Source organism: Ammospiza caudacuta, chromosome 1, assembly GCF_027887145.1.
Source record: "Ammospiza caudacuta isolate bAmmCau1 chromosome 1, bAmmCau1.pri, whole genome shotgun sequence".
NCBI lineage: Eukaryota > Metazoa > Chordata > Aves > Passeriformes > Passerellidae > Ammospiza > Ammospiza caudacuta.
Window position 1 is genome coordinate 119,571,283 of NC_080593.1, and position 26,858 is coordinate 119,598,140.

The 26,858-nt window shown below is 40.5% G+C and overlaps 1 protein-coding gene across 1 annotated transcript in view; it reads right to left on the minus strand.

Annotated features, from left to right (window-relative positions):
• Nucleotides 1-5,814, minus strand: part of LOC131562528 (cytochrome P450 7B1) — a 122,011-nt gene extending 116,197 nt beyond the window's left edge. The window contains exon 1 of the mRNA XM_058812323.1: nucleotides 5,657-5,814. Within this exon, the coding sequence (XP_058668306.1) occupies nucleotides 5,657-5,754 (98 nt within the window). The 5' untranslated portion in view covers nucleotides 5,755-5,814. The remainder of the gene's footprint in view (nucleotides 1-5,656) is intronic.
• Between the last annotated feature and the right edge of the window lie 21,044 nt (nucleotides 5,815-26,858).

The following is a 26,858-nucleotide window of genomic DNA, read 5'->3' on the forward strand; positions in this document are numbered from 1 at the left end:
TAAGCAAAGAATTCTGTAAATCAGAGATCACTGAGAAGGTTCATTATCTTCTAAAAGAGGTCTCATTTTATTGTCATCTTCAAAGTACTGGTAGGAATTGGAACTCAAAATGTGCATGACACACATGCTACAAATCAGAAGGATGAGAAGCAGAACAAAAAAAAAAAAAAAAAGGAAAATAAAAACCTGTCTTGAAACACTCTACTGTGCAAGACCCATGATATAATGGCTCTCCAGGTCTATCAGACACATAAGAAAAACCAACAGCCTGTGAATGGAGACTTGTACACCCTGAGAAGGTTAGTTTTGCTGACTTCATTTTATTCTACCTTCACTTAAGCTCTGACCAGTAGAAGCAAGCAAAGAAATAAGCTTCCACCACATCTTGGCACAGCAGTGAACAGTTGACAGAAAACCCAAGTGTGATGGTGAGAAAGAAAGGTTTCCTAAGGCTACTTAAGAAACAGAACTGTTACTTTTCTGCCTTAAACAGTTTCAGTCTTCAGTCCTTTTCAGAGTGGAGTAAGAGCGGACAATGACAGTAAACAAAAGGAGGTCACGAAAACATGTGCACTCCCTAGAGGTCCAATCGAAAGAATGGAGAAAAAGGCCTCTGCAGAAGGCCAAGGTAAGAAGGAAGAGGCCAGATTTTTCTGGTATCCTTCTATCTGTCCTTCCTGATGTTCCCTCCAACTGAAAACTACCTTAACATATTGCCTAAATTAGCAGAAGTGGTAAAAAAGACAGGCTGATGACATCTTGTGAACTACAATTCGCTTGGTAAGAGAGCTGTTAGCAAGCTCACAGCTTGTCACAGAGAAGGATAAGATGTTCTTGAAGGCAAAGACAAAATCTATATTCTTTTCAACAATATCTGTCTGGGTTCAAGAGAGCAATTTTGGGGAAAAGTATCTTAGATTAATGTAATTGTATAGATCAGAGGTATTTTAAAATATAGAATAAAAGGGAAAATGAAAGACAGTGTGCTTCAACAAGGTTTTAAATCCATAACTCAGGTCACAGCAAAGTCCTTTCTGAGAAATGTATCATGAAATTCTTCTTATGTTGACTTCAATCTACAATTACACTGTATAAATTTGGAGGTTTTTTAATACCACGTTCTGATGCTTTAGAAACTAGTCAGAAACAATCTATTAGAAGGTACATGTCCCATCCAATGCAGCACAGAAATTCCTATACTGGTGTAATGTAAAACCCACAACATGTGCCAAGTACCATAGCATTCCTCACATGCAATCCTGACATGAAGACCATTCCTAATAATTAAAATACCAACCCTACAAAACTACAGAATCAGGGAACAGTTTAGGTTAGAAGGGACCTTAAGAATCATCTAGTTCCAAATCCCTGCCATGAGGAAATTTAAAGCCCCATTCAACTGGCCCTGGAACACTTCCATGGATGGGGCAGCCACAACTTCTCTGGGAAACCTCTTCCAGTGTCTCCTCAACCTCATCATAAAGAACTTCTTCCTATTATGTAATGTAAATCTACCTTTCATTTCAAAGCAATAGAATTGTAGAGGGAATAATTTTTACAAACCCTGTCATTGATGCAGCTCACATCAGACGTGTGTCAACTTTCCAAGCAGTTATAAACCTCTAATGAGGAACCTTTTTCCAGGTTTGGTCTTTATTTTCTTTATCTGAAAACTTTGGGATGCAAACCTTAGGAGAATTCAATTTCAAAGGATAAATAGGGAAACAACAATTTTTGTTCCACTTCCCTCCACTGTCCTTTTCCCCTAAGGCAGTGGTTTTAATCTGTGGTTAGCCTAAGCCTCTTCTTCCTAGTAATTTGCAGCATCTGCTCTTCAAGGAGGGAGTCAGAGAATACCATTTTCAGTCATGTACATGCAATGAACACTAGCAACCAAAAATATGCATCAATCTGAGCAACAAAAAGTGGAATAGTACTACACCTATGGAAGTTAGCAGGAGACACAGCCCCTGAAGATCTCAAGGGCCCTTTTCTGACTTGGGCAGCATCACTGCTGGAAGACAAATGGGAGTCAGCTTCACCTGACATCTCACCTCCTGTTCCATGAGACTGTGTACAGCTAGTAGAAAAGCAGTTTGAAAACACCAAAAAAAACCACCACAGGCTTTTTTTTTTGAGGCTGGGGCTGAAGTAAAACATGAAGGCAAAAGAGAATATAATCTGTACAGTCTCCAGGCTAGGAAATCATCAGCTTTTGCCATAGTAGAAATACTTTCATGCAGCAGCAAGATGGAAGTGCTGTCTGGAGAAAACACATTCCCCAGCAAACAGCCTAGATGGGCTTTTCTTCACTAACCAGTGAGAGGGAGATCTCTCTTAGCATGCAGAAGGCACTGAGACTCATTTGACATTGAGTTTAACTCAAATTAATTTTTTTCTGTGATTACAGAAACTTTTGTTCTACTTCTTTTTCTTCACCATCTGTGATACAAAACCTGGCAAAGACTCCAATTAGTTTCCCTTGTGTTATTACTGCCACAAGCACTCAAATGATAAGCATTTATACAAAAGGAAATTCTTCTTCCTTTCTACTCTGTTGCTGAGAAAACTGGTACTGAATTCACCCTCAAATCTTGTAATGTCAAGTTATGTCAACTGCATTACAGAAAAAAGCAACAGCAGATTAAGTCAATACAACACCTTTTCTGACAAAATTTTAAGTCAATACAACACCTTTCCTACTCCAGTAACAAGCACCTCAGCCTGAGAGGAAACAGAAGGGAAGGACCTTATACCAAAAAAGGTGAAATCCTGTAACATCTGCTTAAGGAGCATCAGTCATGGATTTAGGAAGTTATCTTCTCCAGGATATACAAACCCTTGTTATGCTTCTAGGTGTGTAACTCTCAAAAGCCACAAAGGTGATTGTGCTTCACCTCAGTCAAGCAGGACAGAGGCATCGCCCAGCAAAACAAACACACAGAACTCTGAAGTGCAAGTTAGTGGTGTTTACTTACTTAAGCTCTTCATTTATATATACACACACTTGCCTACTGTGGTAATCTTGATGGAATCCATGCAGGGCTGTGGTTAAGATGTCAAATTTGATCATTCTGGTAAAGTTTATCTTGGTATCTTAAACACAACCATTCCCTTACACAGGGTTTGCACACCGCTACAAGCATACCAACATTAAGGCAACATATTAACTTGTACAAGAGCTCATGCATGCATGAAGTACCAACATTTCTTCTAGCACAGGCAAGCTCCACATTGTCTGCTCTTCTGTCCAAATGGCTATGATCCATGACCAGGAACATAGCCTTGACTTGGGCATTTATTTATGGAGTAATTTGCCAATACTCCCCATGTGGAGAACACATGGGGATGGATAAACTGATAAGCAAAGGGACATCACAGATTTGCACCATATTTGAGAAACATGAACTAAGCTCTAACCCCATTCTTTAATCCACTGCACCTTTAGAACAGCTTTTCTTCACAAAGATCAGAAATGGTTGCTGAACATAACAGGCTGCTGCTAGGCACCTCTACAGACCATGCATAATTTCTTTTCTTTCTTTATGCTAAAAGAAAGAGAATTAATTGCACATTTTACTAGGGCAGGATAGTACCTAAACACCAGCACCTTCTGCTGAGGGCTGTTGATAGGTTTTACCATTTGTTATTTGCAGTTGCTTGCTCACTAGTGCTTTGTACAGTTCTCTGAGAAACAGCACAGGCTTTCAAGTAGTTAATTAATCAAACAGCAGTTTGGTTTTTGGGACAAGACAGACACCTTCTTGTGAGGTCTTCTGTATAACATCATAGTGCTGTGACACAAACCATTTTGCTGTAGACTCTAAAGTGCACTTGAAAAACTCTGCAGCCGTAAGGGGTATGAAAATAATTCAGAATGGGTTCTTTGATCCTTTTTTCCCTACCACTCACATCTGGCTGAAAACTTTACAACCAACAGCTTTGCCTGTTTCCATTTTCAAAAATTCTTTTACAATTGCCCTAGAATTTAAACAAATGACAGGCACAATTTATAATATGGCTGAGGCAGTATAATATCTTCTAGCCTTAAAAAGACACCCAATCCCATTTGCCGTCCTGCTCCCCATTTGTTTTATGTGCTGATGTTCTTTAGGGAGCTAGACTGGCAGCAAACTAAACCTACCAAAAACAAAAATAAGTTTTATGTGTTTAACTCCCAGAATAAGCTTACAGAGGGTCAGAGGAGCAATATGGATTATGATGAGGAAGAGTGACCTGTCGAGCAGAATCTGTCCATTTCATAAACTGAGCTGAAGCATCATCACAGACTACTGTCAAGCAGTTTGTGTTATGGGATGACCCCACTCAAACATTGGGATGGATGTCTCACTTAAGGAATGGATTGGGCTCTCTAAGTCAAATCACATGTAATAATGGTTCCAAACCAGATACCATGGAAATAACCCATCCATGTTTTCAGATGCCTTCTGGGATCAAAACATGAACTTTCAATGTCTTAAAATTCATTCTATACATGGTCTCAAAGTCAGGGATATTGGTCTAAAAAGGGCCAGACCGCCCTTCTAATTTTTTTAGAACCTAGTAGTGCAATTTATTTTTTTGCATTGCTTGTCTGCATCTTGCAAAATAACTTACAATTACTAGGAAAAGGAACAGTTTACTACTCAGAATTACATCTATTATTTTCTATGCATCTCATTTTATGAATTAAAAATAAGCAAACAATCCAGTGAATACTGATCCCTCCCCTTCTTCACACCTCCTCCGTCAGCCTTTACACACATTTATTCATCAGTTGCAGAAGAGACACTGAAGAGCAACAAGTATTGGCTTCAGGTAGCCAAGCATTTCACTTCATCAAGTGAAAAATACCTGGGAAAATGTATATAAAGTAACAGGTTTTCAGAAAGTATAGTTCAGACAGTGCTTTTTTTTCCCCATCAAAAAACCTGAACGTTCTTCTTGAAATGTCCCAGAACACGTGTGTACCTTCTTTGAGTTTATATAGATTGTACACTTGAAATAAACTAAAGGCAACAGCATGGGTAACACCAACAGAAGTCACTAGAGCGCCTGTAACCCAAGCTATTCGGCACGGAGAGAAGGGCAGCGAGGGCCGATGTCGCAAGCCCCGGCAGCAGCGGCTGCAGGCTCGGCGGGCGCACCGGGGGCTCCGCGGGACAGCGGCCGCGGGCCGCTCTGGGGCTCTGCGGCTGCACGGAGCAGCAGGTCCTGAGCAAACCGCCCTCGCACACGCCGAGCGGCCCGGGATGCGCTACGTGCACAGTTCCTTTCCGAGCACGGCATCCACGCACCCCCGGGAGGCGAGACCAGAATCCCACGTGCCAGCGGCCGCCCCCGCCCGAGGTCAGCCGAGGAGCCGCCGCCCCCCGCCGCGCCCCCCCGGTTCTCCCTCAGCTCCGGCGGCGCGGCTGCCGCCCGCGGCCCCCGCGCCGTTGCCGGCCGCAGCGGGCCCCGCCGCCCCCAGGGGCCGCCATCCCGCGGGGGCCGCCGCCCCCGGCCCGGCGGGCGCTGATAGGGCCGGCCCGAGCGGAGGGGCGGGCGGAGAGCGGCGCGGCCCAATGCGCGGCTCGGCGGCGCCGCGCCCGCCCGGCAGCCCCGCTCCCCCGGCCCGGCCGTGCAGGAATGCGGCGGCCGCCCCCCGCCCCGGTACCTTCTCCTCCTGCAGAGCACGCACACGGCCCAGAGCAGCAGGGCGGCGGCGGCGGCCGCCCCGCCGTAGGTGCCGAGCGGCAGCGTGTCGGGGCCCATGCTGGCGGCGCTCGCCTCGGCGGCTGCCGGTGCCTCGCCGCCGCCGCCGGGGAGGAAAGTTTCGCCCGTCCTCCCGCTCCCGGCAGGAGAGGCGCCCGGCCAGCCGTCCCTCCCCGCCCACCCCGAGCCCAGGGGGCTGGGTTTGGCTGCTCGGAGCCGGACTTGGCGAGCGGGCCCGGTGCGACCCGGCCGGCTCCTCCCCGGGGAGCGCCCAGCGCGGGGAGGGTCGCGCCCGCCCGCCCCCGCCGCTTCCCGGCGGCGGAGGAGGGGGAACCCCAGCCTTCGGCTTGCCGGGAAAAGGCTCCGATGAGGCGGGAAGGTGCCAGGACGGAGACCCGGGAATGGTGGGGGCATCTCAGGGCTCCCCGCCATTCAATCCCTTTCAGCCGTCACGGCACCCTGGGAGGGTCTCGGTGCCCCGCAAACGGGGCCTCGGTGGCGGAGTGGCCATGGCGTGTCCCCAGTGCGAACGGTGCCACACTCGGACAGAGAGCAACTCTGGCCTCCGCTTGGTTTTCATACAGACATCCGATGTCATGTATGTGTCCCCTTAAAAAGCAAGGGGAGTATTTGTATGAGAAGAAATAACTATATGAGAAGAAACTGGGTCCACTCCTCGTACTCTGCCAACCTCTCTGGTTTGTTACGTAGAGTACAAGAAAGGAAGGAGGAGGTGAGACAAAATCCAGGCAATGGGGAGATCCCCAGCGCGAGGAGCTGGGATGAGGTGGAGAAGCAAAGAGGTGCGGGGAGTTCAATGCTTCATGGCAAGGCAGGGACTAACAAAATACCAGGGCGGGAGCAGTACTTTACTGCTCCACTGCCATTTGGGACAAGGTACACTCAAATGTTGCTGTGATGTAAGACACTCTTCAATGCGTATTCACACTGAGAGACGGAGTAAGATCCTTCAGGTTTTGGAATTGTGGTTCGGTTGAATGCTGACAGACAAGTTCATGCTCATTTTCAGCCGCATGCAGTATCGTATGTTGTATGTTTCGCAATGCTTGGTGGTTTATATATTCCTTTCATCTTGGAAACAAACTGTAGAACACCGGTCTTCTGACTTTTCCTTCTGACTTGTTGGAAGTTTTTTTCGAAATTGTAGAGTCCCAAATGTATCTTAGCAGATAAAAATGCCAGTTAACAAAGCACCTTCCTTAGCAGATTTCAGGATTTTTGAGAGCCTGAGGCATATCTGAGGTTTTGAAGTCATCAGAGCTGTGTGTCTTCTTTCTCAGACATTCCTTTTAATTGCAGTGAAATATTTTAAAATGCTATTGTGTTAACCAGGAAAAATCTAAGTAGTGTGTCCCACATTAAAAGTGACCCAAATCTGAGCAACACTGCTTAAAACCATCAGCTGACTATCCCTCCTGAGACCAAAAAATCAGACACCCTTATTGTGCAATATGATGCATGGAGGAAAACTATAAGAGAAACTAATGTTTCATTTGTAGTTCTTTAGAACTTCTTGCAGGTAGCTGTATTTGAAATCCCCAGCTTGGGAATCCCAAGAGGTTTCTTACCTAGTAGTCCTGTAAATTCATGGAAAAGGACTAATTCAGAACTGAAAAGCATTGCACTGTAAGACATTACACTGTAAAATATGACTCATTTTACGAGTGACCTCTTCTGTGAAAATTTAGTGTTTCAGTTCAGTTTGGTGAGAAATAAATGTCCACATACAATTAAGTAGCTGTGGCAGCTAGAGTAAGCCCTCACCCATGATCAAAACATCAAAACACCAAGATTACTGTAGTTCCGCCAAAGGGTGTGAAGAGGGTTACAACAATCTTTTTTAGTTTGCACTTTTCATGTTTGTTGAAAGTTACTGTCTCCGGTCAATTGCAGATGAAAAAAAACCCATCCCCACACCTGAAACCATTTTGAACCATACCACAAACACTTTAAAATACAGGGAACAGACCCTGAAACATCTTGCATCCTTAGGAATGCTGAGTACTCTTCTAGAAGTGTCAACCATTTAAGAAGTCCAAGTTGATGGATTAAATTCTTAACTAGTGAAGGAATCTCAAAGAGCTGGAAGCTAGAACATATTAAGGTTTGATGTCTTATATATAGTATGAATCACGTCAATGCAAATCCAACCGGATGATATTTACACATAACGTACCAGTTAAAATTATAATAGATGTATCCATAGATATTGGCATCTCAGCTGACTGGAGAAAGAGGGTGAGGCTGAACAGTTGCCTTTAACAAAGCTCTAGCAGGAAAGAGGAACCTAATTTTCAGAAGGTGCAAGCCTAGGCTTATAGTGATGTGGTCTCTTGTTAGGAAAGTAGTTTATTAAGAATTGGAGGGATTTTCAGTTTCAAGCTCTCATGAGCTCTTTATAGAGTTCTTGCTGCAGCATGGTCATAAGTGAGGAGAAAGAATGCAAATACTGTTATATTTGGAAATGGATAATGTTACTCCTCAGCTGGATACAGCTGTGTCCAGTTGCTATCCTTACTGGTGGGGTGTAATTTCTGTTGTTCCATCACAGTAGTAGTGGCTCCATTACAAATTTCTTCAAGTGTCCTTTGTATGTATTGTAAAACTTCCAGAAACAGCTGCAGGCTGGAGAGAGGTGGAAGCATTTCCAAGTACTTATGAGTTTGGGGTTGGGGTGGAGAGGGGGAGGGATGGAGAATTCTTAAGGTAAGCTTGGAGGGCTCTTCAGTTGGAAAGGTTTCAGAGAGGTTCCTAATACTATGGTAATAAGCCTATAGAGATAGATAGATTAGATAGATAGATAGGTAGATAGATAGATAGATAGATAGATAGATAGATAGATAGATGATAGATAGATGATACATGCTGAGCTACATTTCTCCTGTTTAAATTGTGAACATTCTGTACATATGCTACAGTTCAAAATGCATACTGTGTGTATGTTTCATACTGCCAATGTTGTAAGATGATATAGATCATATTTTTTGTCTTATGAAAATGCAGAAGACTCAAAATAAACTTTGAACAGTATATACTGCAATCTGTACAGTATTTTACACATCACAGTGTGATTTTGCTATATGCAGCACATGGACAAATGCCTGTTCTACTGGGTAGCTTTCATGTGCACAAGGATTTAAACTCCTAGTCTTAGACAAGAGCAGATTCTCTACATTGAAACACCAGTGACATATGTGTTATAAGCAACAGCGGGAACAAGGCTTACTTACTTTTCCACACACCCAACACTACTCATTCAAAGGTTATTTTAAACGGCTTATAGCTTTGATCTGCTATAACCATTGCAGTTGCAATACTGCAAGGCCATTCTTGCCTTCAGTTCAAGTGTGCATGAATTATTTCAACCAAAAAAAATTGATGTATTTTTGTGAACAATGCTAAAGAAAATACCCATGGTAACATTTTTAGTGATTTGAGAAATGGCAGTGGCGTTAGACTTTGAAATGGGGTCAACAAATTAACCTCTGTGTCAAAGATAATCTGTCCAAATTTATTTAGGTTATAAGCCCCACAAGAAAAGAGGTTTTGTACACTCTAATGACCTGCTGGACCTTTGGGGCTTCATTCTCTGAAGATGCCCCTGGAACTGGGTCTGCTTCCAGCTCTTAGCTCAGCAGCTCTTTTCTCTGGAAGTGAAGCTCTGAGCTAATAGAGATCATGCTGAATTCAGGGCAATGAAACTAAAAGCCTTTTTGTTCCCTGCTCTCCGTCTCCTTCCTGCTCGAATACAGGCAAAGGGAAATGCAGTGATTTAAGTGTAGAACGAAAAGGCTTACAGACCTCTTAAATCTTGCTTGATTCAAAACTAATAACCTGATTCTCACTTTGTGTTCTCTCCTTCAAGCACACACCAATCTGCATTTAATGCTTTTGTAAGACAGCACTGCAGGCTCTCTCCCATGGCCTCCTGTGTCAATCACAGCTGATCAGCCTGAGCTCTGAACAAGATCCCATGCTGAGATGGCTGAGAAGTCCCATTCATCCGTCCCTGCATGTCAAATGTCTTGGTCCCATTTCCCACTATCATGTGGGATGCCATGCCAAACACATACTTGCTACATACAGCAACATATGGACTCATCAGAAAATAAAAAAAAAGGACGTGAGAGGTATATAGGGATGAGGGCACGAACTGAATAAACAAAGAGATTATGAATGGGAGCCAGGAAGGGGAAGAAAGGAGGATTAGGAACATATGAGGGGAAACTGAGGATGAATGGGCAAGATGAAATCTGGGACCCAAATGAGAGGAAATGACAGTAAGAATAAAAAAGATTTTGAGGAGGTATGTGACAGACTGGCAGCTGTCTCAGTGTAGAGATTAAGATGTGGAATTGTGATATGACTCAAACATGAAATCCAAGAACAGAGGTGGAATAGGAAATGAGTGGGAATGGCCGTGTGGGAGGGGAGAAGACAAGAGGACTTAGGTATAAAACCTCTGAGATGGTTCCTACAATTTGCAGGCTGAGTTTTACTGGGAAAGAAGAAAGGGATTTGGGTCAAAAATTGACCCTGGGAAAACATAAAAACGATGGGCAAGATGATCAAGATAAGAAGGGCCCAACAGAAAATGCTACATCTTCCTGGCTCCAATTTTACTTTGTACAATTGCAGAGCCTCAAAAAACATGGTCCTGTTTCTCCATACTGCCATCTGTGCCACAAGTCATACAAGCCCATCTTATCCTTTCTGTTATAGGTATCACAGTGAGATCTGTTATTTCCTAATCTGGCATAAACTCATTCACTGAAGGAGAATAAGGAATAGCTAGCATGTCACCAGATAAGCCATTGATTCCACTCATTCTGAAGCTGAGTCTTTACCTTTGCAAGAAAAATGGCTGGCAATCTAAGATGTGGACTATGGGAAAGTGAGGCATCCTGTTCTTGGAGCTTAATAAAAAGGGACCTGTGTTACAGATGCCATGTGGAACAATTTTCACATTTTCACTCTGGATTTTTAATGAGAAAACTTTAATATATACATATATCTACAAGGAAGTAATTTAGGAATGAGCTTTACAGATGAACCTAGATTATGTAGTCAAAGAGACTGGAGAATCCCTGCTTCTTCTTTGTTGTAGATGGAAACCTGGTGAGGCAAGGGGATGACTGCTAGAGCAGTGGCTGTCCTGGCAAAGTTAACTAAAGATTCTCCTTCACAGTTATATTCCATCTATTTCTGTGGATTATTTCTATACCATCATACCATGGCTAATTATCTGATAGACCCTCATTTTCTGCAGGTCAATTTGAGAGCTTAGGCCTGACTTCCCTAAGTGCTAAGCCCGTCAAAAGCAATACACAGCTATAGTATCTAGCTACAAAACCAGTGGTGTATTAAGGACTTGCCCTTTGAACATGTAAAGCACTTTAGCATAAAAAACCCCAGCATTTGAGTTCCCTGCTAATGAGCATCCATGAAAATATAAATGCTGGTGTACCCTAAACAGGATTTATATTTGCAATATAGTAAGGTACTCAGTTGTATGCACTGAGTAACCTAACAAAGTTTTGAAGAATGCTGTATTCCCTGCACAAGATTATATATTCAGATTCTGGCAAAATTATGGTAAAAAAAAAGAATGTAACTACATGATATTTACCTTGATTAAAGGCCTACAATTCTGGGATTTTTTAAACTTTCTAATAACTGACTTTGTAACCTTCAAAATGCACTTTTTATTTTCCAATGCTATAATTCAGTTTCATTTGCCTTGGGAATACTGCAGTCTTTGCTAGCAGCAAATATTTGGGACAACTAAAGAGTGTTTGTACTATTATAAAAACAAATATCATGTATTAACTCGTTAGCTGGCAGGTGTATGTATATAAACAACATCTGGACATTTTTCATTCCTCTGGAGTACTGAACATAGCTATAGCTCCAGTTGGAAGATAGGAGAGGTGATGGGAGGAGAGAAAAAGGAATGTATGTAAAGAAAACATAAAAGATGCAGCTCTCACAGTCCTGTCCATTAGGACAGTCAGCAGTAGGGTGAATATCCTGTTGCAAACAGAAACATTTCAAGAGAAAGTCAAAAAAGTACATGGTTACCCAAGTGAGAAGAATGAATAATTAAAGATTGTAGATTAAAAATCCCAGAACTATTAAAAAGTGTGTTATTGACGGACTGTGATGTAAGACTATTGTATGAGCCAAATGGTTAGACACAGAAGCCGTGAAAAAGGAGACAGTAAAATCCAGACAAGTTTGTCATGATGATCAAGTTTGTCAAGAATGATCGTACAACTGTGATTCCACCCACAGACATTTCTGAAACCCCACACAGGGAAATGCAGGAAATACTCTATCACAAACCAAATAAAGTCAGTGGTTTGTTGCCCTAAAGTGAGTAAGCATTCATGTCATGAATGCTAGCCATTGCAAAACAGGGCAGATACATATGGCAAATGCATTTTAAAAAATAGAAGTGTTTAAACAGGAGACTAGACCTCCTAAAGTGAAATAAAATCAGTAATACACTCAAAAACTTGCGAGCTGTCTTGTCAAGAGCAAACAAGGTAGAGTAGTGCTGATCAGATCAAAGTGCAGTGGAAAATGTTTCAAGAGTAATGCTGAGTTACTGCTTACATAGAAATTAATTAGCAATAAAACACAGCATAATTATCAACTAAAATTACGTGTTATGCAAAAAAAGTGGAGATATGCAGCAGTTCCAAATGCATGTTTGTGTTTTAAAATTCACACTGTGAAGAAATGCAGTTAACAAATAAGATTTGAAAGAGGAAAAGCTCACATAGACTTTAAATGTGACTTGAGTAATATGACTCAGCCACACAATTTCTAAATCCTGCTATATTAAACTAGAGCTGACAATGATTCCCAAGGTGCTAGCTATACTCCTGCACAACCATTTTTTCTTATTATTTATAATTTCTGGACCACAGTTTATCAATATATTAGTGTTGCAGCTTTTTAAACCATGCCTTTAAATTTGTGCTCTTTGGGTTCTGTTAACTTACTACAGTGCTTGTTCCTCTGATATTGCATGGTATTAGTGATCTTGCTGATCTGTCGCATCATTAAGATATTATTTAAAAGATTTGGGTTTACATTTTATTATAGTTAATATTTTGAATTACGCCTATCCTTGTGAAAAACAAAAAGCAAAACATTGTAGCACAACAAATTTGAAACATATCTGGAGAGTCCAAAACTTGGCTTAGCAGTCAGTGGCTCAGAGTTAATGTGCAATCAGTTAAGTCAAAGGTGCTTAGTATTACCCAGCACTTTTTATGATTGACTTTTAAAAAACAAATAAAATGTACTTTAAGATGGCATGTATGTTTCTTCTTTCTTTTCCAATATTCTCTGTGTTTATGACTTTAACTGTTTCTTCTCCTTGGGACTGGCTTCATTCAAAGCCATTACAGAATCTCAAAGCTCACCAGCAGATTAAAACCTGGAGTTGCTTTCTTCTACCTATCTGGGACATTTTGGACTGACCCTCCCATTCTTGAGGTGAATACTTTCAATTTGCCCATGAATCAGCTCCTGATCCACCAGTTTTCAATTGCCCATTTCAAAGTAAACCAAATGGGAATTATTCCTTTGATATTAAATGAGCAAGGCTCAGCTTGTTCGCGGGACAGGTACCATCTTGTGCCAGAAGCCTTCACGGCAGGCCTGGGGCATAGGCTAATGGCCCATCATTATATTGCTCAGATTGTGATCTTGGGCTGCAAATCTGTCAAAACCTGAAGTCAGTAAAACTGTTTTGGTTGCTAAACGTGTGACAACCCTGTGCATGCATGGGGCACACCTATGGGAGGTGGCGTGATTAGAGGAATTGGGTGGAGTATGTGTAGAGTCTGTACTTTGGACTTTATCCTAAATAGATACTTTTGCTAAATCAACTGTTCCAGTACGTGGATAGACACTAAGGCAGGTTTGAAATGGGACCTCAGAAGTTACTTTATCTCAGTTTCTTCCTAAAGAGTGAAGCAAGCACAGATTCTTTAAAAGGGGAAGTTGGAAATAGGTGTGCAGCCAGCCCATGCCCACAGTTACTTTCGAGGTTTGTTACAGGCTAACAGGAAACTGAGGCCACGTGTACTTTGTTACTGAAGTCTCTTTTGGCTGCTCTCAGACTTCTTTTTTTATTATTTCATTGTTGCCAGTGTGAACAACCAATAGTGGATAGTAATTAGAGGGTCTTACTAGACTGGATTGATCATTTTCCAGTAATATCCCTTGTCCCAGGCCCTGGGAGACAGCAGACTTCCCTCTGAGTTGGGTCAGGTCTGCATATCAGACCCTCCATTCCCCTTGGAAGGGAGTCCCCTATCACAACTACCCTTCTTTTCCTGTTAACAGAGGAGGTCTCTATGCAGGGTGCAGGTGGTGTTGTTTCAGGAGGCCCCACCATCCCAGAAGGATCTTGCCCCATCTGATCAGTTGTTTGGCCTTCTAGGTCCAGAGCCCCACACCTGTTGTAAAAGGTACCAGTCCTACTTGCCAAATTCAGAGAAAGAGGAACCTGCTGTGATATGTCTCCAGCCTTCATCTTCATCACACCCCAGCTAACAGTCCTCTGGCTAATTACCCTGCAGGGCTCTGAGTCTGTCTGAGTCTCAAGACTCCTGGGAGTCTGAGACTGTAGCATTGCAGAAAAAAAAAAAAACAGTCTATCTCTTGCTCATTCACTCAAACATTGCATGGTCTGTTCACTTCTTCCTGTAGCTCCACCTGCAACACAGCTTCTCAAACACAGCATGCTTTCTGCAAAATAACTCTTTGTCATCTCAGCCTTGGAAAGAAGCTTCAGGCACTCCTGCTAGCCTGTGACTTGGAGAGTTACACCTACCATCAGCAGGTCTGGCTGGCTGGAGCCTCTGACATGGCCAGGCCAGTGACCCTAGCAGCTACAGGGGATCAAGCTTGTTGGCATGTCAACACCTCAACTAAGGATGCTAAACTGGAGCTAAAGGGATCTCTTTGCTCTTCCTTACCAGGTACGCAGTCCATTTTCTGCCTCTATTGTCTCCACACAGATGGTTGGAGAGCCCTTCCTTTGTGAATTGCTGTGCAACCTGATGTGCCGCACTCCAGGTTGTTCCCGCTCCCTGGAACCATTTACATCTCCCATAGTTGCTCCTGGCCCTGCCCCATCCTCGCCTGATTGGCTGCAGAGGGCTTCCAAATCCTGGCAAGGCTGGGGGCTGCTGCAGGTTTTCCTGAACAGAGGAACCCCCCTGTACAACTCAGTCTCCCCCCTGGACTTTCCTTCAGCCACAGCTGCTTTGTGGACTTACCCACATTTTAATTCAAATGAAGATTTCACACTTTGAGTTATACTCTGCAAAAGCTGGAGGAGTCAAAATAACATATTATCAGTTGCAGATGTCAGTGTTTTAACCAAAGCAGCAGAGTCTTCTGTTCATATCCCACATGAGTGTGGAAAACCACGCCAAAATGGAGCTTACAAACATGAATCAAATAAATGGCTACTATAAATGTAAGCAAGTGGGAATAAATAAAAAAATTCCTAAACCAGAAAAGAAGTATTTTAAAAAGTAAAATAAATGTTTGCCTTGAAAAACATCTGTAATCTTGTGACTTTTTTTCCTTATGGGAAGGAAAATTGGTGGTGAATGGGTTACAACATTTTCTTGATGCAAACCTTTTCTCTACAGAGAGCAAAGACCTGATTTCCAGCTCCAACTAAAATTGGGTGTTTCCATTGTTTGCATTTCCAAACCTTTTTCTAGCCATTATTTTGTTTCTTCTGCCAGGTCCACAGTTCCCTGCCTTTGCTCTCTGTTTGATGTTCTGACTATTTCTCATTTGCAGATCATAGAATCTTAGAAAGAGTAGGAAGTGGCCTCAAAGATCATTTAGTTCCAACCCCCTTGCTGTGAGCAGGGACACCTTTCACTAGACCAGGTTTCTCAGAGCTCCCTTCAACACAGCCTCGAACACTCAGAGGGATCACAGCTGGCCTCTGTTTCCAGAAACATCCAGCACTCAATGGTATCTTCCTGCCCACCTTCCCTAGTTTTAATTTCTAGGTGAGCTGTGTTTTGGGCTGTGACTTCCTTTCTCTCCCATCACTCCAGAAAATAGCATAACTGCTCCAGCATTTGTAGGAGGAGAACCTGTGAAGGTCAGTAGTAACCAGTTGCATGAGCTCCAAAGATGTGCCATCCCAATCCATTATGCCCTTGTACTATATTCACAAGCACTAAATGGATATATATATTTAATAAGCCTTTATAAATTTCAAACTTGTATATGTTCAGAATACAAATTATCATATTACTTTCCTTATTTTGGAAAAGGTCCCATTTAAATGAAAAACAAGTCTTTCCCATTTGATTTCCTGATAACTTACAGACTTTTTTATCGCCTTTTATTTTCTATCACCAATTTTATATTATAGGACAGAGGCTGGTTGAAAATATAATGATACCATGATAATTTTCTGTTGAATTCATTGTTCACTTCTGTTCTGAAATTCAGCTGACACCTATTTACATTTCTGTGGTATTATATTGGAATTATCCTTAGAATTTCATGCATTTTTTCCTAAATAAATTAGAATTTACTTTTAAAAAGTAAAGGAACTACCTAATTAGTGGTACTCAATAACTGATAATTTTGTGCTTCTTGAGCCTCTCTCAAAGTTAGAGTTTACTTCTATTTCCATTTATATTTCTAACCCAGTGCTTGGCCTTTGGAGTAGAACGAAAAATGTTTGCTTAAAGGACGTGTTTATATTAGGTTACTTGTTTAAATATCCCAATAAAAGAATTCATTTTGTAAATTATTAAGTTCTATTTTTCACTATATATATGTTTTAGAAAAAAGTTGGTATTCATTCCATTTATCACTATCATTATCTCTAAAAGCCTGAATGGTCTCATTGAACTCAAATTGAGAGACTCTTGAAGTTCAATGATACAGTGAGAGGCATCTGCTGGAAATTTTGTTCTTTTAACAGATACTATTTCAGCACTGAGAAGAACACCAAGGACTTGAGACTATTTGTCTTTCACATTTAGAATTCCTACCAAAGTCAGGGGAAATCTTCATGAAGCAGAAAAGTGTAATAGTATAATTATTCATCTTCTGGAAAACGGCATATTATTCTAACACCTATTAAAATTGATACCTTTGTAAGTTTCTATCTCAACAATTTTGAAAGCAGTAAAATATGTGCAGGAATTGTTAAGTATTTTTTTATTTTCTGAATCATAAAATTTTGCCCTTAAAAGTTTACAGAAAGTCAAATACTAGGCAAATATTTTCTCCATAGTGTAGTATCCATCTTTCTACACTGTGTTTGTATGAAAAAACATAGGAAATGATAGAAAAAAACTACTAGAGAAAATTCAGTGCGTCAATTCACTTATATTTAAAAAGAAATTTAACTGACACTAAATCAAGTCATTTTATGTTGTGATTTATTGGCAGTGCAACATGTTGAGCTTCAAGTGAGCTGTTTGTCTCTTGAAGTGGGCAGGAGAAAAGACACTCTGAAATTGCACCTAGATGTGAATAACTCAGGTACTTGTCACTCATTCATTGCTTAGTGTTATTTATTGTAGATATGAAAATAAGGACTTGTGTTGGAAGTGTTCTCAAATAACTTTTCCATTATCTGACTAATGTATCATCTCTAGAAAACAGCAAATGGAGTGAGGCAGCAATCACTTTGTTCATCATCTGGTATGCATGGGAGTGTCTCTCTCTCTCTCTCTCTCTCTCTCTTTTTCTCTCTCATCTCCAATACAGCTCTGCCAGGATGGGACCATGATCCAGAACTCTGAAAAGTAGATATCATCATGCTGGCTATCACAAGTGGCCCATTCATTTTTTTAGGAAGCCATTTCTATCAAAATGTAGTGTAAGCTATTAGATCCTTGCAGAAGTTGGTTACAGAATAATTTGTGTAAAGACTGTCTCCTGCTTCCAAGGGATATTGTGCTTCTGCTTGGAACAATGAGAAGGTGTAGTCCTTCCCAAACACCTGATTTTACTGTAATATTTAGTATTGTAACTGTGGACTTAGTTATTATTACTACCCTATTGATAACCCCCTTATATGCTTTTATAGGTCCTGTTAATGTATAATAATGTTTGGAGTTTGAAATGTCTGATCCTGCTAAACACATGACCCTTAGTCTTCACCTTGACAGGTTTTTGTCTGAGCTTCGAGCATATGAGTCCAAAGTGTACCTGTATTTTGGCTCTAACATCTTGGCAAAGAGCTGCTCCAGCCTGAGGGCTGGGTGCCTCAGCTCCACTTTAAATCTTTGGGTCTGGTCCAGCGTTGTGCTTGGGAAAGGTGCCAGATCAGTGTCACCCAAGGCTTAAGTTCTTTCTCCATGAAAAGGCAATACATGGGTCATAGCAATGCTAGACTTTTCACACATCTCAGCAGACAGTGCTGTACAGAAGGAGTTGTGTCTTCCCTGACAAAGTGCTTCAATCACTGGGGGGTTCAGATTGATCCAAAGAGTCAAGAGCCTCAGTTCTTCAGCTTAGACTGAGCAGTCCAAGTCCACTAATTTGTTTGATGTTACACCTCTACAAAGAGCTGCTTAGCACAGGTAGTGCTTGTTTTGACCAAGAGGTAATATAGGGTCAACAAAACATGGAACTAGATTCCAGATTACTCAAACCAGTCAAAACAAGTGTCTTTCCTAAGGCCAGCCTGCACTGTCCTCCTCCCTTGCTAAAAGGCTCCTCAGTGCTGCAATTTGGCAGTCAGCAGACTGTAGCAGTGAGAGAGAATTTCAAATCCAAAGATCATCCTGATCTTAAAATGTCAACAAAACACTTGCTCTTCCAGTATCAGGAGGCCACTGATGAACAACAGATGCCATTTTTAATTATGTACAGATTACTATATGGGTAGTTTAAATCACCTATGTCAGTTTTTTTGGTGTAAACTTATGAAGCAGTGAGTGCTTATTCTGCCAAAACACTCAGGGAATGCCTTTTAAGACAGGTTACTGGTAATACTCAACAGCACAGACCCAGCAGTGCCCTGCTGTCTTTCCTGTGACAAGCAGAATATTGATCCCCAAAATCTCCACTGCCTCAGTCAGCCTCTCTTTTAGATGTATGGCATCTAAGTAACTAACTAAGATGTATGGTAACTAAGTAACTAAAGGCAGTAACTAACACTAGGTCAAAACCAGATAGTTTATTGTCTCTGACAGTCCCTTCTGATACCATTCACAGGATGGAAATGCTTGTGGCACAGGATTGTCAATAAGTGCTGTGTGCAGAAGGAGTCTTTAGTTGCAACGAGCCTGTCTGTGTCCCTTTGGTTCTACCTGACTTTTGTTAATCAAGTGATCTGATGCTTGAATTGTTCTTACAGGCTTTGCTTTCAATAATAGAAAACAAAACAAAACACTTGCGTTTTGTTTTATTGAAAGCAAACAGTAAATTCAAGCTGTGGCTTGGGGTTGCTTTTCAGGAAGCAGAAGAGTAATGAAGCAGTGGTAGAGGTTATAGAAAGAAAACAGTTTATCCCACCTGTGGAGATTTTGAGCAGCTGTCTGGCCTGATCCTGAGTCAATGATAGTCCTGTTTCAAGTGAGAAGCCACAGTAAAAAATGTCCATAAGTAACTAAATAAATAATGTAATTATTGTGTCCTTTTTGCTGCATTCTTAGGATAACTGAAATTGCCATTCTGATTTGAAAAAGCAAAACAATTGTTAAGCCTGGATATTTAAACTGAACAAAACGTTTTTCCAGTAGCCACAAACAAAAAAGGAAGAACAAATATAGATTTTAATACTGGTATATTAAAATGAAAATTTACATGGCCACAGAGAGCTACAGTGAGAATGTCTCCCTCCTCACCAGCCCACAGAGGTTTGCACATATGGTAGCCCACTTTGCATTGCTTGGAAACTTTATCACAACATTTGCAAAAATTGATTTGTGTTTTGGGACAGTAATTCATTTTTTAGAAACTTTCTTTTTATTCACTGCTAGAGGTGGGCTGGAGCCAGTTGTGCCTGAAATGAAACCAAAAACCTCATGAGCAGATGGCCTAGCATGTTCAGCAAAAGGGCTATCTGGAAAAGTGATATATTCTTTGCTAATGAAGAACCTTGAGGACTATCTTCTCTGTTTACCATCAGCTTCTGAATGTGTATTATTCCCTTATTCTCACAGGTACTGCTGCAGATGAGATATAAGAAGCAGGAATAGCACTAAGATTTAAAAACTACTTTTTTTCTATATTAATGATATTAGATTTGTTTTGTTGTTGTTGTTTTCTTAATACCTACCAACACAAATACTTCTAAGTGTTGACTTGTCTATATACATGAACTGCAATATATCTGCATATGTAAATTGAACCACACTAAATGGACATTATAATATCCCTTTCAGTGTCTTTAGTGTAGGCTACCTCACCTGATTTTTCTCCCAATTTAATCAGTGTAGGGTGGAGGAAGAGAAGGAGACACAGTTCCTACATGTTTTCAGCCATTCCCAAGGTTAAAACTTCCTTCTCCATCCACTCCTTTCCTCCAGTTGATATTTGCCTGGCTTGCAGTGTCAGATCTCAGTGTGCCTCCTGCCACATCATCATCTGCCATTTCAACACATCCTGTTGTGTTCAAGATCATTTAAGTGTGTTTTAATGGACAAAGGTGAATATCAGTAGATGTCTACTGATAAGGTGGATAGTTAAACTCCCTATGAGAAATGGTGACAACTATCTTGAAATGGACAGGCACTAGCATCATTTGTTCTGGGCTCCACTCAGCATAGCTCTTCAGTAAGCACCAAGAAGCACCAAGTGGACACTGAAAAGCAGATGTAAATGCCTGCAAAATAAGTTTAAGGTATTTAAGTATGGAACTGAATCCCACCCTGGTTGATTGCCAGCAGTACTCTTCCCTTCTCCCCAAAATTGTCACTCAGTCTTTTTGTACTTCCATTTCACTTGTTTACCTGCTCCCCTTGCTCCTATGTGTCTTGTTTAATTCCTTGTTTTGTTGTCTCATGGCATCATTTGTTCTGGAACAACATGTTCAAAATCTGTTCTTGAACAAGACAACCTTTGTTCATACCTGGTTGAACTGTCGCTCTGATAAAGTGCCTTCCTCCTCCTGACAGTAAGTTTGACATAAATAATTTATCCTCTCACCTCAGCTTTATATTTAATGTACAAACATCCTTGTTTGTTTGTTTGCTTGTTTTCCAAGGGAGGGAGATTTCTCATTAAATTTTGGTTCTGTTAAAGGAAAGTGAATTTTTAATAACTGATTAGTGTTTTAGCTATCAGTTTCTAAAGCAACACTGCCTACAGTCTTGTTAATATGCCTGATCCTCAAGCATGACAATTTTTAAACTCTTTACAATCAAAGAGAGATGTGGAAGTCTAATTTTTGTGAAGGGTTTCTTCCATGGTGGTTTCTGACTGTGTCTATATGAACAACATGAAAACAGTGAAACAGAATCTGTGTGCAATGCACAAATTATGACGATAAAACTGAAGAATCCTCACATTCCCCCAGTTGTAGCTCTCCAAGCAAATGTGAGAAGGCTAGCTCACATACAACAAAACTATACACTGTATTCTAAGCATAATTTTGCTAGTTTAAAACTGGAATGATTTCATCTGCTTTACTCCAGCCTGAGATCAGGATATGCCTGTATGATCAATACAGTAGGCACGTTGACCTAAACCTTCTGGAAATAAATAAATACTGTCAGGAACAGTCCTCTTGCAGGGAAACAGACAAAACCACCTGACTTTAAACAGACTTTTAAAAAACACATCTCTTATGAAAGCTCTTGGGAGCAGGAGTTCTTTTCAGTCTCCCAGGGCATAGCAAGCAAAGCAAGGTAAGTTATCTTGACACTGAGTCCTCGAGCAGCAGATCTTTTGGGGAATGAACAAAGTGCTCTGTAGAGCCAGCCTGGCTTATCATCAGAGTCATCTGTATCCTTGAAAAGTACAGCTGGGGTTAGGGAAGCTGCAGAGAACACTTATGTTGGACTGACATGCTTCTCCAAGCAAAGGAATCATCATCACTTCTGTTTCAAGCTAAGTATTTTTAGTGTTCTGTGCTACTGAGGGGAGTTTCAATCATAATCCATTGATTTGCATGGAGCTTATTGTTAGATATGACTGTTGGCTTGGTATTTTTCTTTAATTTTTTTTTTCCTCAAAAAAGAGAGAAAATATTTTAAAAAATTCCATGCTTTTCAGGAGGTTTCCTTATTACAGTAACCCTGTGTGAGTTATTTCCAGCAGTCCCAAACTTTGGACTGGGAATCTTTATCATATTAAATAGTTACTATGTTGTACAAATATATATATATATACATATATATACACACACACACACATATATATATATATATATATACACACACACACACACACACACACATACATATATATATATATATACATATATATATATATATATGAATGTGAAAATTTCAAAAACTATTTATTTCCACTGTTTTGGTAATTTCATGTAATTCACTGACGCTTTGGGAGTCATGACAATACTCACTTGACCAGTCTGTCAGGAGAAGTAAGTATGTATTGTAAAAAAAGAACCAAGACTATATTTTTTTTCCCTGGTTTTCTGATTCCTCATTAAATAGTAAGTTACTTTTGACAGCTGTTCATTTTTAATTTTGGCCATATGGAGGCAGAGCAGAAGGATGTTTCCAACATTCTACCTATCCAGGATTACTAAAAATGAAGGAAGCAAATGTTAAATCCACAAAACCATACAGAAATGAATTTTTCATTATTTTTTCCCCCAGAAAAAGTAAAAAAGAGAATTTCCCAAATGTATAAACTGAAATTCTCAGAAAACCTAACCAGATCCTGCTAAGTGACTGCAAGCAGGAAAAACAATTTTAATACTGTGGTGAATCAGTAGGATTTTGAGAGGTGTTATTGGTTCAAATGAGGGTACTATTTTTGTACTTCTCCCTGCAATTAATGTTTACAAATTCATCTTTACAAATTAGTGTAGTTTTGCACCAAAACTCCACAGTTTTGATTTTTTCTTTTTAAAATCATATTTGTATAAGCTAAACTAGGAGTGTACAGGCTGGAGAGTGGATGGCCTCTGCTTTCCTTTTACATGTGCTGGCAACAGAGAAGTTCACCTGTTTTCCAAAAGAGAAAGGAGAAGACATGTGGCTCCACCAATACTTTCAGGCTGGTATTCCTGAAAGAAGCAATTCAAAAGCTAATATTTCATCTGTTTATTTACTACATGCCAGAGTCTGGTTTTCTCAGTTGGTTGTTAAACAAAACAGCTGTCTACTACACATCTGTTTACAAAACATAGTACCAGATTGTGCAATGAAAGATTAGGCAACTTTATTTTAATTTGAAATTAGATGGTGCATCAATCTTAGATCCAGTATCTGTCCCTGAATCTTTGCTTTGCTGTGGAACAGTGCTGACCAAGTAACCCTCAGTACCTTCCTACTGTCTCTTTAATGATCTAGACCACATGGCACCAGCCTTTGGTCCTGTCATTTGAAGCTTGGGGAGACCAGTAATGAAAAAACAGGTCAGTGGAAGATTTATCCTAATTTGACAAATTATAGCAAATACATTAACTAGCTACTTAAGTATTTTATAAATCATGATTGAGAAGCCTAAACATGTGATTCAGAGACTATTGACAAGAGGAACATTGTTGTGCACAATCTAAGCCTCTTCTTTCACCATGGACTGAGGTGGGGTAATGAACCTTTCCTTTGTCATGGACTAATCATGTATTCACAGACGGTTATTGCCCTTCAGCTCATACGGGATAAATAAAAAAGATGCAAGAATCTCATTTCTGTTCTCAGTTCTGGAATATCTGAGCCCTGAGTTCTGATTTGAGCCTAGCTTCTATTTGTGTAGCTTCTGACTGCCTTCTTTCATTTTCTCCAGACTTTTGCATGGGTAGAAAATAATTTCTTCACTTGTGAAAGATATTCTGCTGAAAAATACTTGCAAGGTCTTTGAAGATGTAATGCACTGTTCCATTAAGAGAATGACCCAAACCCTATTTGATCAAAGGCCTATCTGGATGCTTTATTTTGGGTGGTTGTGTTGTGAAGCCCTAAAAAACCCCAGTCATTAGAAAGCTCTCAGCAGCTGTTCTCTGAAAATCAGAGCCACTGAAGACAGTTGCAATACCAGTTGTGTTCAGCTGGTTGTCAAAGCAGATCTGACAGAGCTTACTGGAGGCAACAAGAAGCAGTGACTTTCAAAAAAAAAACAAACAAACAAACAAAAAAGATAAAGGAGAAAAGAAAACAAAATGTTGAATAGTAAGAGATAAGAACAGACCTTATCTACTGTAAGTAAACTCATTTGATCTGGACATCTTGAAATGTGCACGGAGAGATATAATCAAACTGGAATGACTCTTGCTGGGACAAAGTTTCTGGCTGTGTATGATAACAATTATTTTTTAAATATGAAACTTACTCTTTTATGTCATGAAAAATTCCCGTAACTACTCATGTCTCAAGGGGAATTCCAAGCACACCAAGTGAAAATTGTTTAAAGGAACATCTGTTTTGCCTCATAAATTATGTGAAAATATCTTAATAGAAACACAACGTGCCTGTATATATTTCTGTGCTTTCATCCATTAATTACAGAGAATATTAAGGTTCTATTTTACTGTGCTTAAAACATCTGGTGCCAGAAGAAGCAGCAAGGAGAAGGGAAGCACAGTTATGTTATTAGACTCAACAATCCCAAAATACTGATCAGCACTCATTACTGTCTGTTGCTTCCATATTAAGTTAGTATTTAATGTGCAACTCATTGAATATGCATATATTTAATGAAGTATATATTTTAAATAAATATATGCATTCTAGCCTATTGTACAGGTGTTCTAGTCTGTTCTACGAGTTTTTTGATAAACTCAATTTGTAATCATTAACAAAAGCATCATGTAGTTGAAATTCAGTCAACTTTTATAACCAGCTTGGTAACACATCCGAATTCTAATCTGGTGTCCCAGAAAACACCTGCAAGCCTTTCTTAGAATCCAATACTGCACCAGGAAGAACATTGAAGTCAAGCTTTTCATTCAGTCCTGTGGCCTCCATGTGCTGAACACCCAGCAGGTGCAGAGCAGTCAGCCCTGTCCCAGAGGGAGCAATGCCCCCACCAGGTTCCTGGTGACCACAGCCAAGGCACAGGGCTGAGCACTGTGTGAGCAGCACTTCAACACTCAGACCTGACCACAGCAATGCCAGGCGAGAAAAGCAAAACATTGGGAGTACCTACAGGTTTATAAAGGAAGGCTTCCACTTTATGTAAAACTAAAACAGCTCCAAATTCCAACATCTGTTTTTATGCTTTAAATTACCCCAAGTAGTTTCTTCATTTTCCAAAATTGCACTTCCTTAAAATGCCTCCTATTACACTATTACATTTTATTGTGCATTAAACATCTGGTATCAACAGCCTAAACAACAAAAAAGCATGATTATGCTGTCAGACTTAATAATTCAGAAATATTAACCAGCTCTTATACTATCAGGAGTTTGTCATGCAAAATTGGCCCTTAATGTGTATTTTGCACTTATGAGACTTTGCACATACCAGCATAAGATAACAGTGTTCAATCTTTCATGTAACTAACAGAGTTAATTTGCCTAAATGAAATCACTTTATCAGCAATACTCTTGCCCTGCAAAAACCAAGGGATTATCATAGTCTGTTAAAACATACCAAATTGTGATCTGGAAAATGGGGGCGGGAGGGATTTCTTCTGTGCAATAATAGATTAGGAAAGCTATTTAGCCTTAAGCAAACTTGAGAGCTATGGAAGCTGAACCATGTGGAAGGAGACCATAAAGCTCCTTGCCTGTTCAGTAACCAAATGACTGCTGCTTAGTTAGCTGTAAGCTTCAGTTTGAGACCTTTTGCTCCCATATTTAATTAAAACATCATTGTCATCTTCTGTGAGTACTGAGCTGTAATACTGCAGGCCTATTCAAGATCTGTTTCTTAATTGGTCTTAAATAGGTTAATTGCAATTCAAAGAACAAGTCATTACCAGTGGGATGCAAGTGCATGATGCAATGGGACAGAGCATGAGCTATTGGCTGTAATGCCTGATGAACAGCATAGTTATTATTTTAAGGTTATGGTTGGAAACATTTTTATTACACAGATTTCTGGAGTTTCCTTCACCTCCTCCTTCCTACTTTTGCTCTGTGAAATCTACCCCTGCAGCTGTTACAAACTTCACATTCACTGCTTGTGAGTCTCTGCACTAATGAAAGGGCTGGGAACCTTTGGTGAATGGCATAACGCTGATAATGGGGGGTTTAAGAGACCTTTTTCTTTCCTTTAATAATCAGTTGTAGACCCAAGACAACAAAACCAATGTGAGTACCTATGAAGTCTCACTGCCTACAGAAAACAGCCCTTGAACCCCCACGGGGTCCCCAGGTTGTCTGTATGAGAGTGGTATGAATATGTACCAGGGATTTAGTGGCAATGCATTGCATTACAAACACTAACAATCGAAGCATTTTAAAATGGCTCTGCGAGTGTTTTCTGACTTGTCTAATATCACTTGATTGAATAACACTCTGCAGCTTTCTTTCTCAGTTACACAAACAGATACTATTAATATATTAATGTTTCTGTCTTGTGGGCTCCAGATAGAGAGCCTTTTCAGGAAATCTTGAAACAGTGCTGAATATGGAAAATGTACAGTTATATAACCCTCAGAAAGCCTAAGTAATTTAGGCATTCAACTAGGCAGATACAGATTTTGCATTAATGTTTCAAGGAAAGTTGCATTTTTAATCCTTTTACTGGCTTCTAGTCCTGCCAGGCACATTGTAACATCCCTTGGAAATTGAACAGAGGCTAATGTAAACCTCTTCAAGATGCAGCTAGACTACTATCTTCCCCAAATAACCTGAAGCACCAGGGGCTGGCATGTGACTTGCCATGAGGAAAAAAGAAATCTGACTAGCTTGTCTGGCAGTTGCCTTCACTTTCACTCATATCTGCTTCAGCCAACAGGTCCTGGTGTAATTATACCACCTTCCCTCTCAATGGCTGTAGTCCTGAGAAGGAAAACTCTCTTCTGTATATTTCAG